Here is a 12,709-nt window from a genome sequence, read left to right as displayed (position 1 = left end):
GTTCACATTATACAACACCTCCACATACGCCAGAGCATAATGGTACTGCTGAACGTCGTCATCGCTCAATAGTTGAAACATGTCTTGCTATATTACAATTTTCGTCTTTACCTTCTAATTATTGGTCTCATGCTTTCCAGGCTGCTGTTTATTTGCTCAATCGATTGCCTTCATCCGCTATTTCGTTTCAAACACCTTTCTCTAGATTGTTTGGTATGTCTCATAATTTTAAGAGATTGAAATCTTTTGGTTGTCTTTGTTTTCCATGGCTAAGGCCATATAATAATTCTAAACTTCAGTGTCGTTCATTGCCTTGTATTTTTCTTGGATATTCTCCAACTCAATCTGCATACAAAGGTTACGATCCAAAGGCTAATCGTTTGTATTTGTCTCGTCATGTTCAATTTGTTGAGCATATTTTTCCATTGAAACTTGCACTAGTTCTCATCAATTTACAGATTATTTTCGAGATGCTTCTTGTACAGGTTCGGCACAACAACAAAATTCATCACCTGTTGCACCAACTGCAGTTGCTTCGGTTCCATTGGCAATTTCTATTCCAAGTGATTCTGATTTGTTGGTTTCGAGTACTGGTTCAGAATCTATTACAACATTATCAGCAGAATCTGATCAATCTGTCATGCCATTAATTAGTACTGAGACTCAACAAGTTGAACCTTTGATGACTGAATCTTCTACTGCTGATTTAGATTTGCCACTACCGATTGTTTCACAAGACTCAGTTCCAGCTCCTGTACAACGGCAGCAGCGACAAAGGAAGCCTAACTCAAAGTATTTTAATTCTTCTTTTGTTAATCTTACAACTAAATATCCTTTACAGGATACACTCGAGCCAAGAACAGTTAAACAAGCTCTGGCAAGTTCACTTTAGCGGCAGGCGATGGATTCAGAGTACAATGCTCTTTTGCAAAATAAAACTTGGGAGCTGGTTCCGAGAGACAAACATCATCTTATTAGTTGCAAATGGGTGTTTCGGATTAAGCGTAAACCGGATGGTACTATTGATAAGTACAAGGCACGTTTGGTTGCCAAAAGATTTCTTCAGGAACCTGGGCGTGATTATTTTGATACATTTAGTCCGGTTACAAAACCGGTCACAATTCGGGTAGTTCTTACTCTTGCAATTTCTAAAGGATGGCAGTTAAGGCAATTGGATGTAAATAATGCCTTTTTACATGGCACACTTTATGAAGATGTCTACATGCAGCAACCTCCAGGATATGTGCAACCTGAGTTTTCTGATTATGTTTGCAAACTGAAGAAGTCTCTTTATGGTTTGAAGCAGGCTCCACGAGCTTGGTATCTTGAACTTACTTCTTTTTTGCTCAATCTTGGTTTTCGCAAATCAAATGCTGATGCTTCCTTGTTTATTTTTTCCTCCAATGGGATTACTGCATATTTTCTAGTATATGTTGATGATATTGTACTTACAGGTAATAACAATCATTTTCTGAATACCTGTGTACAGAAGCTATCTGCTTAGTTCTCTATCAAAGATTTGGGAATATTAAATCATTTTTTGGGGGTTGAAGTAATTTCTACAGCTGTAGGATTATTTCTTTCGCAACATCGACATATTGCTAATTTGTTAGACCGATTTGATATGGCTGGAGCTAAAGAGGTGAATACTCCTATGTCTACAGGAGACAAGCTGATCTTAAATGATGGTTCTAGTTCGACTGATTCCACCGTATATCGCCAAATTATTGGATCTCTTCAATATTTGGCAATTACGCGTCCTGATGTTTCTTTTGCAGTGAATCGGCTGTCACAGTTTATGCATGCACCGACGCAAACTCATCTTCAAGCACTGAAACGTGTTTTGCGATATCTCAAAGGAACCATACATTATGGCTTATTTCTCAATCGAAATTCCACTCATACTCTGTCTGCCTTCTCTGATTCTGATTGGGGTGGTGTCCTTGATAATGGGCGGTCTACAACTGCTTATGTTCTATATCTTGGTTCTAATATTATCTCTTGGAAATCTAGTCGGCAAAAGACTGTCTCACGATCTTCTACAGAGGCTGAGTACAAAGCATTAGCCAATGCTGCAGCAGAGGTATTTTGGGTTCAAAGTTTATTACAAGATTTGGGAGCACCAATATCACAACCACCAGTCCTTCATTGTGATAATCTTGGTGCGACTTACTTCTGCGCCAATCCAATCTATCATACTAGGATGAAGCATCTTGCACTGGATTACCATTTTGTTCGCGAGAAAATTAATGCTGGACAGTTAAGGGTTTTCACATAAGTTCAAAAGATCAAGTTGCTGATGTGCTTACAAAGGCTTTGGGAAGAACTCAGTTTTGTTACTTTAGAACCAAGATTGGAGTCTCCAATGGCGCCTCAATCTTGCGGGGGCGTATTAAGGATAAAGACTAACTATAACAGTTTTATCTATTTTTAGTATTTGAGTTATAGCTGTATACTTATCTTGTATTTAGTTAGTTGTAGATATTAAGGATAAAGACTAACTATAACAGTTTTATCTATTTTTAGTATTTGAGTTATAGCTGTATACTTATCTTGTATTTAGTTAGTTGTAGATATTAAGGATAAAGACTAACTATAACAGTTTTATCTATTTTTAGTATTTGAGTTATAGCTGTATACTTATTTTTAGTATTTGAGTTATAACTGTATACTTATCTTGTATTTAGTTAGTTGTAGACTTGTATTATATAAGCTTCTGTAATACGTTCAGTAAACAATACAAAAACCCTTTTCTCTATATGGGTCATGTCTTGAGCTTATGTTTTCATATTTATGAGTTTGATGTGTTATTTTAATCTGTGATTGGACTTGAACCTTATCTGCAGTTCGACTAGATCTAAAAAGAGTGTCTTAAAGGTTTTATTTATTTTCTCTTTACTTTGTAAGAATAAAAAATACTTGTAAAAGACAGAGACAGTTTTGAATCTAAATTTTTAGAATTTTTTTTATACCTTTGGCATGTATTGCTTTGGGTGAGAGTGATGATTTGCTTTCATCAATTGCACCAAAAATCTTAACTAACTTATCAACTAATCGTTGTGGCAATTGTCGGATTCTCATCTAAATCTTTCGATCGTGGAATGTAGTGTGCTATAAGAGGTGAATTTATCAAATTTTTGAATTTTATATCTATTGTACAGGTGGGTTTGAGACTTGTATAGTAGAGTTCCACGTCAGGCTGCTTTCATATTGAGTATGTTTTCCCTGCAAAATCAGATTAGCTAGCAGTTAGACGGATGGTACCAAGATGATCACTCTCCTTTAGAGCAAATACGAAAGGCTCATATATGGCAGGCCTACTTCTTGGTTTATTTGGCATTGCTTCGAGTTCTTCCTCTTCTAGTGATTTGCTGTAAACCTCCTGCATCTCCTCTGGCTTTAAAGGTATGGAGCAGGGGAAAACAAAGATTTTATAACTGGTAGTTAACCTTCTTAAAGTGAGCATTAACAGCTCAACGGTAATTACATAGGTGCTAGCTAGCTATTCTTCTCATTATCTAGATTCAATAACAAACTAATGCTTTGAATCAGTGAAGCTCATACATTGCCAAGATCATAAATAGCCTCATAGAATGGAACCAAATCACTCTTGTTTTAGAAAGGAAACTAACTTTCTGTTCAACTCCCCAGCCTTGTCATGGTTGGGATAACGAATGTGAAAGCAATGCTCTTCATTTTCGTTTTCGACAAGTTCAAAGCTTCCTTTCCATCCACTCTTCTCCAACTTCTCACTGTAGTTTTTGCCCACAATGTTCAAATGGTCTTTCTCAGCTACAAAGATCAACACTTTCTCGCACCCAAGCCTCCCAACATCCTCCACAGGCGGGTTCATCCTCGGATCATCCATGCCCCTGTTGTCTGGACACATGCACAGCCACATTTCATCGTCTTCAGTACCGCCGAAATATGGGTGTACCAGAATCACCCCAACCACCTTTACTCCGGCGGGTAACCCGATTGTCCCCACCCGAAACGCCAAAGTATGCGATATGTTACCCCCTGCACTGTCCCCACCTATAAAAACTTTCTCAAAATCAGCATGTTCATTCAACCACTGCTCTGGTCCGTTTCGATTCACGTGAGACGTCACCCATTGAAGCGCTGCCCACGAATCTTCATAGCATGCGGGTATGGGTCGGGTTGGGAAGAGACCGTACTCTACGGAGACGACGAGGAAGTTAGCTTCAGCTGCTAGAGCAGCACAGTAATTGTGGTAGGGAGGGGAAAAGGCAGACATCATGGAGAAACCGCCTCCATGAATGTAAAATAAGAGAGGGAGTTTCTGAGTAGGGCTTTGGAGTTTTGGTAAGAAAATACGGACGGATACAGGGGGTTCGGTCGAGATGGTTACATCTTTGGATTTGACTCCGGTGGCAGGGTCATCAAATGGTGGGATTGTTTCCCAGGTCGGCATTAACATGTGGATGCGGCCATCTTTGTACACCCTGAAGAATCTGAACTCATGGGCAACTTCATCATCAGCTGATGCCATTGAAATATAAAGAAAAAAGAGGATCTTCAGAAGCAAAGATGAATAAAGCAAGATTTAGACTTGCAATTTGCTTTTGGCAAAGGCAAGTAAAGGGTTTTAAATTAAGAAAAAGGCGACCTGGAAAGTGAGATCTAGCTACCATTCTTGAGTTGACTCGCTGCTACTTAACAGTTAACACCACACTCACTGGTCCAGAGGACTTGAGCAAGGAAGAAAGCCAAGTAGGTTCTTTTTTTGTTTTTTTTTCAAAAGAGACAAGTAGTTCACGGAACTAATTTTTAACCAATTAATAACAGCAAAAGAGAAATTTACATATAGCTGTATTCATGTTTTTGTTTATCTTATTAACTGTACATTTGAAATTCTTCTGAAGTGCCTATATTTCTTCAACTCTGGCTTGCAACAGTGGGACGTTTTCATCGGGTGATCTGAAACTCTCCACACCTGTCTCACTATTCACGTAGTCTTCTTTAGCCTTTCCCCACATCACAGCATAAAATCCACTTACAATAATGCCTGTCCCAATAAAACTGCAAGCAGTTTTTCAACCACAAGATTATGTATTTTTTTTTTTTTTCAAGAAATAAATTGAGAACTCAAAAGAATAAGAAATGCCATCTAACATTCTAACTCAAGAAGATTAGTTGTCACTTGAAAGATGTCAAATAAGAGAAGAACACCTCGTCAGTTTGCACTATTTAAAACTGATTGAATAAAAAAGATTTACTGAGTTAGTATAACAAGAAAAAAGAAAAAGAAGTGAAAAATAAATCTGATCAGTTACCTTCCAAGACGAAGAACTTCTCCCAAAAAGATGACATCCATGGTTAAAGCAAAGATAATTCCCAAGGGCTTGAACATAGAAACATAGACAGGTCCTGTCTTCGACAGACACCATGTACATAAACTGCTACGAAATACAATTGAAACTGCCTACAAAGTTCAAATAATAATGAATTCACATATAAGTTCTTGATATACTGCACATGTATAATATTAGCAGTATGAGACTATGAGGTAATGCATGAACTTCATTATATTAAATTTCCATTTTAATATGGTTTATTTTCAATCCAGAATTAGAAGGAATTTGGGGGTGTTATTTGTTTTGCTTACTGAGTATGATACAGAAAACAACCCCACATCAAGGCTTAATTGCCAAGCATCTGAATCTTCAACTACAATCAGAGAGTACAAGGCAGACAGAATGGTACCAAAAAAGCAGGTGTAAAACATTATGGTAAACACTGCTGTGAACTTCTTAAGGATTGATGCCTGTCAAAAACTCCAGAAGATATAAAATCAGGATATGAACCGAAACTTTCCCATTTTGTTTTCAATTTTCAGATTTTCTAACAAAGTAGGGGACCAAACCTGCAATATATACCATGTTGAAGTCAAAAGTGCTTCAGCTGCAAACAGAAGTCCGCTAAAAATCCAGATTGATTTTGATGCAAATAACTGTTGTGTGGGTGAAACAGCAACAGAAGATGTCTTCATGATAGGCGGGCCTTTGTAAAATGTCATGATAAAAGCTCCAGTAATTGAGACTATTGTCCCCAAGGATTTTGCTAGGCTGGTGGTGCTACTCCACTCGAGCTTTTCCATCCTAAAGCACCTCTCATTCAGTAAAATAATGCAGGCTTGCAATATAGCAGCATTATTAATATGCTCTGAAAATTACCACCATTTTGTCTGAGCCTATTGAAATCAGTTTTCAATCAAATCGATATCAGATGATGCAGTTAAATTCCGGATAAAACCAATTTTTTAGGTGATTTACTAAAACACACTTTTATCAAACTGATTTATAGAGAAAAAACTTTGTCTCGTTGGATAGCAACGCATTGTTTACCTTTATATGTATAATTTGACCATATTATATTAAATCCAAGATACAAACAAGTAAATTCTTGTGAAAAAATCACATTGGATCCAATTTATTTATCATAACTCGATTATTGATCACACTATCAAGTGGCTTCCAACGCCAATAATTTCATGCCTTGGCTGGTGGAGCTACTGGTTCGCCCATAATTGGGTTGGTGCAGATATTTCCACCAGGGACCTTATTTGTCAGTAACAACGGTAAGTTCTGACACTTTGTTAAAACCAGAATCAGGGAGAAAAGAACCTGAAAATAACGGCAAGTACAAAGGTGAAAGCTGGAATGAGATTGAGCATGGCTGAGCCGAGCATGGGAGATCCGTGCTCTAAACCAGCATACGTACAAGTCAGTGAAACGAATCTGCATGTGTAAGAAGATAATCAAATCAAACAGCATACCAAACTTGAGTCAAACCAGAGGAAAAAGCATTTCAAGTGAATCAATTTGATCTTCTAGGATACTAGAACGCAATAATAAATTAAGCACACAGATACGAACCCAATCAGGGCAAGTAAGAAGATTTTACTGAGCGTGGAGAAGGTGAAAGAATCCCTGTTTGATCTGCCAGGCAAAAGCGGCAGGTTCAGTTGCCATGGCTGGAGTTATTATTTGACGCGAAACATAGAGCTAATTTACAGTGACAAAAAATTATCAGAACCTGTGGAATATTAAGGCGCAAGGAAGAAGAAAAATGGTGGAGAGGGCATAGGAGTAGACAAGAAGTACATTCTTGTTCATCCCTCTGGAGATGGCTATTTTGACGACTACCATGTTTGTAATATGAGCCAGGATCACTATTACCATTCCTATGAAAGGCAGCAAGGTCCTCCTATTACAAAGACCTACACCCATCTCCCTGCAGCAGCAACTGGATTTTCTCTGTGGGTTTGCGAGACTCCGGTTAATTTATGCCCTTTTTTTTTTTTTGCCGCTTAGTCGACAAAATGGAGAAACTAGCCAGATACTTCCAGCGTCAGATTTTTAGCATGTGATAATGTCTTTATTGATATATTTGCTGATGCAACCAAATGTCATGTGATCAGCTGTAAGCAAGGGCTGTCTATATAATTAAGCTTCAAAATCGAGAAGTTTGTCTTGCAGTAGTAGTTTGCCTTTTAATAGTTTGAGTAGGAAGACTAATCCACCACGAAAGCATTTAATTTAGCTGCAACAATTTCTTATCTAAGAAGAGGAGGTTAGTCTTGTTGTGGAAAATGCTTGTGAGTATCCAATAAAGTGCTTTTGGGATTTCTTGTTCTGTAACCAAGTATCACGACATGGAGAGAGGCTACTAACCCCACCGGCTCCACAATTTTCTAGAATTCTGATACTAATAGCCAGTAATAATCGAAAACTTAATAAATTATGTGCGCAATATTTTTTAGCATGTTCAATTATGAATTTAAAGTTCTAAGAACTATGATGCGGTTCAGTCTTAGAAATTTCAGAATTAAATATTATATTTAGCGGCGGATATATAAATTTAAGTTATATGTATAAAAAATTTAAAGTAAAATTTAATTTTAAGTAGAGAAATAAAAAATATATATTATAAAATTTTATAAGTTAAATTAATTTTTAAATATAAATTAATTTGATTTATATTTAAAAAAATTTTAACTTCAACTATTAAATTTAATTTTTTATTTATGTATTATAAATTTTTACTAAATAAGAAAATTATTATCGTTTAATTTTATCAATTTATAAAAATTTAGAATACGAGTAGAATGCGATTAATAATATATGTGATTAATTTAATATTTTTCTAATAAATAGTTAATTTATATTTAATTATCATAAATTTTATAATTTTAAGTGTTCAATGAATTAATTTAAATAATTATGAGATCTAGATATATATTAAGTCAATAAATTAAATAATTTGTGAATAATTTACCTTATAAATATTTTAAAAATAAAAAAAAATAAGTAAAACAAATGAAGTTAAAAAGTGTTCAATGAATTAATTTAATAATTACGAGATCTAGATATATATTAAATCAATAAATTAAATAATTTGTGAATAATTTATTTTATAAATATTTTAAAAATAAAAAAAATAAGTAAAATAAATGAAGCTAAAATCTCAAAAATTAAATATAAATTTTTTAGATTGAAAAAAAAACATCAATTAAAATGACGGCTTTTGGGACTTTATTTATAAAAAATTATTATTAAATTCTTAAATTTTTAAAAATTTTATTTATTCTCATTTTTATAAAAATCACTCTATTAAAATGTTAACATATTTTATGAAATTAAATTATTTAATCTATTTATTAAAATAACTGTGTCAAATTATTTAATTTTTTATTAAAAAAATAAATAGTATAAATATTTAGAAATTAAATAATATATATAATTAAAATTATATAAATTAAATAATATAAATATTTAAAATATGTTAATAAATTTATAAAAATTAAAAATTTATTTTATAAAATATAAAAATACTTTAATTAAATAATTTTTAAATAGAATAAATTAATAATTTTTTAAAAAAATTTAGAAACTGAATGATATTTTTTTTATTTATCCAAAATTAATAAAAATTACATAAATATCCCCAATAAAATTTTAAAAAGTTCTGGGGCTATGACCCTAAGTGGATCCGTCGTTCATTATATCCTTGGCCTTTAAACTAGACAAGCATGTCCACAGCATATAGACATGGTCCATATGTACTACGTTTTTTTTTTTCCAAATCATATGTATTAAGCTTCATTTATACTTTAGTATATAAATATTTCGCGCAAATATGCTATAAATTTGTGCATATATTCTGCAGAAGAGGAACCCTCGGGGAAGATGACTCGAAGCAACGCTTCTCTTCGTCTTCGACCGTCCTCGCTTCTTGGCTTTTCCCCCACACCACCGCATAAAACCCCAAGGCAATAATAACAGCTCCCATCACACTGCATAGTGGAAAAGTGGAAAAAATAGCGAAAGATCCATTTTTTTGAAAAAAAAAAAAAAAATAGTCCAAAGAAATGAAAATAATAAGTATTCAAAGAACCATACCTTCACTTTACCACACACACAAAAAAAAGAACCATACCTTCCAAGATAGAGAGTATCCCCTAGAAAAGACACCCCTATGAATACTGCTAGAACCATCCCAATTGGTTTAAACATGGAAGTGTAGACAGGCCCTTTCTTGTGGCATGCCCATGTATGAACAATGCTTCGAAGTGATACTGCAAAAACCGCCTGCAAATCAATTTTCATTTCAAAATGTGACTAATAATGCCTAGAAATGAGTGATTGTATATCTATTATTACCGAGAATCCAGTGGCTGCCAACTCAATATTAGGCCTTATTCTCCAAGCATTTAGATCTTCCTCTACAATCAGAGAGACTATGGCTGATAGGATGGTCACAAAGCTAGAGCTAATGAGTGTGATAAGAATCTCCGATGGGTAGTCCCTGATTATCCATGTCTGGAAATCTCAAATAAGTTTCATGGGGGAAGACAAAGATCAATTCTTGAAGTAAAATTCTCAGGCATATTGTTTAGATGGGAAAATTAACATAGATTCTGAAAGTTTACCTGGACAACAAAAATTAGTGCCAGGACGAAACTATGAGCTGCAAGGATAAAACCTCCAATTGCCCAATTTGATGGACCCAAAAGAAGCAGCAGATTCTGCAATTTATCAGTTGACGTTGGAGAGCCTGCAATCGGCAGACCTTTGTATAAAGTCACAACTAATCCCCCTGCGATCAATACCATGGTGCCGACAAATTTGGCCTGACTGCTTTTGCTTCTCAAGTCCAGCCTTTCCATCCTAAAACCAAATTTGAATTAAGCCTCATTAGTCCTTTAAAAGAGAAAATGAAATTTGCTGTTAAAAACAAAAATCAAGCCAACAAGCTAATTAATCAGGTTCTTCTTTCTTGCAATTTGCTGAGCTGATTTCATGCCAAGTGTTGATCAAGTGAACAAGTGTCAATTTTACATGCCAAACGTTGATCAAAAGACCTCTACATGTCAAGGCGACATCCATGAATGAGCTGTAAATTTGCATCAAATGAGAACCTGATTGATTAACCTAAATCTTGTCTAACTCTATAAGCTTAGAGCCAGCACTAACCTGGAGACGACTCCAAGTATGAAAGTAAAAGCTGGAGTTAAATCAGTCATCGCCGAAGCCAAAGTTGGGGAGCTGTATCCTAATCCAATGTACGTAAACACCTGACCCGTACAGCTAAACAAACACGTCGAACAATTAACGACACCTCTTCTATCTAATTAATGCTTTACAAATGCAAGAAAAATATTACCATAGCAGACTAAGAACAAAAATTCTTCCCATTATGGACCATGTAATCGGTGGAGCAATTCTTTTTCTGTTGAATGGAAGGGAAAAAAGTAAGAAAGAGTGACAAAGAAATGGAGAAGAGCTGTCAATTACAGTTACCTGTAGAAGATGAATGAAGATGAAAGAAGCAAGAGTACGCCAAGTATGTTAGAATACACCACAAGTACAAACTGACTCATGCCTTTGCTCATGGCTGCTTTGTTTACAGTGTTCATGGCTACCTCCAAGAACTCCATTGTGAGTAATACTGCCGTTACTCCTAAACCCCACATATTTCCTCTTTCTCTCTCCCTCTGTGAGTGCCTTTATGCTAATCCAGACGGTCAATCCTCTAATGAGGGAGGGTTTTTGGGTTCTCCTAGAGTTCAATTATTGTGTTAGACGTTATTGGGGTTTGTTGAGATTTTTACTTGGTGATTTGTGATTGTAATATTTTCTGATAGAGTTAGGTGAAAATCTTTGTATACAAGAAATACCTGATCATGCTTACGTAAGAAGTAAGCAATGACTATTTATTGACAAAGAAAATTACTATTTTAAACATAATCTATATTAGTCTAGCATAGCTTATTTAGTTGCTTAGGTATTTGAAACTCAAATGATAGAATTATATTCCTAATGGAAAAAAAAAAAAAAAAAATCTGCCACACGGCCTGGTAGTATTCTTCATGTACAATGCGAGAATTAGAAAATCCCAAAAGAGGAACTTTATCAGAGAGCTTGACTCAAGTTTGTAATTTTTCTATTCACCCATTTCTTCTTCCTGCCTTTCAGGAACACTTGCACGATTGGCTGGCCTTTGTATAAAGTCACTACTAAGGCTCCTGCAAATGACAAAATTGTGCCCAATTGACTCGGGTTGGCTCCCCTTGTAACCTCAAATCTAGCTTTTCCATTCTAAAAACATGATTTTGGAATGTAAATTTGGTATGTGTGATGGAAAATTTCAGGGAGTATTGTGTCGCGACGACATCTATATAGTTTGCACTAGGCCTTTGAGGCATAGCATATAGGCCTCATGAGGCTTCAAAGCAAGCCCTAGGCGCTTAACACTTAGCTTAGGCCCAATCTAATTCAAAATTAAATTCAATGGACCCATTTAGTTCAGGAAGCATTTCAATTTGAAATTAAAACTACCAAAATTAAAAAAAAAAAATCAAATTCATATATTCATTTCCACAAAATCCTTGCGAGTAAAATCAAATCGAATTGAAATAATTAAAATATTTTTAAATTAAAAATAAAATAAAATTAAATTAAAATTTTAAATTTATTTGATTGGATCAGTTATTTTAATGTGAATATAAATACCGCTGACACTTACTGGCAATGGGCGATACAGAAACCAGCATGATGTCAAACCTCAAAAGTATGCCACGGAAACAGCTTTGTCCACGGTATTAGGAGAAGGACAAAGAAAAATTACCAGATGATCATCGGCGAGCAATTATAGTGTTTTAAAGACAGGGAATTCACGATAATATGCAAGATGGGCTGTCGGGCTATATATGCATTGTGCATGATGGATCCATATTCCAACCGCCCCCCCCAGTTGTAGTAAAAATTTTCTGATATTAGCTGCTCATTTCACATTTTATTTATTTTGATTTTCTTATTTTATTAAAAAAATAAATAAATTTTTATAAAATTATGCGAATTTGAGTTTTGATACCATTTGCGTTTGGTTGCTAGGCCCAATGTACAGGGAAGTAATGACTTTGCGAGGAGGGAGAGTGCATGCAGCCAATCTTCCCACGTACATATCTTCTCTTTTTGAATAAAGTGCAATAACCACTGTCAAATAGAGGACAGCCCTAAAAATACTACGATATCTTTCATATTTAGGTAGCCATGTCTTTTTTAAAATTACTTAATTAATTAGTTAAGTTTCCCTCCTTGTTTATCCTTTTTCTGTGATCATCTTCTCCTTTCTAACCAAACGAGGCCGTAATTCACTGACAGCTGGATTCTGATTTAACTAA

The 12,709-nt window shown here is 34.9% G+C and overlaps 3 protein-coding genes across 5 annotated transcripts; all 3 read right to left on the bottom strand.

Annotated features, from left to right (window-relative positions):
• Window positions 1-3,408: 3,408 nt before the first annotated feature.
• Window positions 3,409-4,515, bottom strand: LOC110614368 (probable carboxylesterase 5). The gene has a single exon (XM_021755888.2). The coding sequence runs from the start codon at window positions 4,511-4,513 to the stop codon at window positions 3,605-3,607; it is 909 nt and encodes a 302-aa protein (XP_021611580.1). The 5' UTR covers window positions 4,514-4,515; the 3' UTR covers window positions 3,409-3,604.
• A 320-nt stretch (window positions 4,516-4,835) lies between these two features.
• On the bottom strand, window positions 4,836-7,673 carry LOC110614367 (WAT1-related protein At5g40240). Its single transcript, XM_021755886.2, has 7 exons — window positions 7,060-7,673; window positions 6,900-6,962; window positions 6,648-6,761; window positions 5,888-6,122; window positions 5,630-5,788; window positions 5,298-5,446; window positions 4,836-5,043 (listed from the first exon to the last, which is right to left on the bottom strand). Exons 1-7 carry the CDS (start codon window positions 7,251-7,253, stop codon window positions 4,890-4,892), a joined length of 1,068 nt encoding a protein of 355 aa, XP_021611578.1. The 5' UTR covers window positions 7,254-7,673; the 3' UTR covers window positions 4,836-4,889.
• Window positions 7,674-8,908: 1,235 nt separating this feature from the next.
• On the bottom strand, window positions 8,909-11,126 carry LOC110615135 (WAT1-related protein At3g28050). Of its 3 annotated transcripts, XM_021756852.2 has the most exons (7): window positions 10,827-11,124; window positions 10,690-10,755; window positions 10,500-10,613; window positions 9,956-10,193; window positions 9,687-9,845; window positions 9,463-9,614; window positions 8,909-9,319 (listed from the first exon to the last, which is right to left on the bottom strand). In XM_021756852.2, exons 1-7 carry the CDS (start codon window positions 10,997-10,999, stop codon window positions 9,166-9,168), a joined length of 1,056 nt encoding a protein of 351 aa, XP_021612544.1. In that variant the 5' UTR covers window positions 11,000-11,124; the 3' UTR covers window positions 8,909-9,165. The 3 variants fall into 3 exon arrangements, with proteins under 3 accessions (XP_021612544.1, XP_021612545.1, XP_043812503.1); XM_021756853.2 differs by lacking the exon at window positions 10,690-10,755 and having other exon boundaries at window positions 10,827-11,125; XM_043956568.1 differs by lacking the exons at window positions 10,500-10,613; window positions 10,690-10,755 and having other exon boundaries at window positions 10,827-11,126.
• Between the last annotated feature and the right edge of the window lie 1,583 nt (window positions 11,127-12,709).

Source organism: Manihot esculenta, chromosome 5 (assembly GCF_001659605.2).
Source record: "Manihot esculenta cultivar AM560-2 chromosome 5, M.esculenta_v8, whole genome shotgun sequence".
Lineage (NCBI taxonomy): Eukaryota > Viridiplantae > Streptophyta > Magnoliopsida > Malpighiales > Euphorbiaceae > Manihot > Manihot esculenta.
This window is presented reverse-complemented; position numbering and strand designations above follow the sequence as displayed.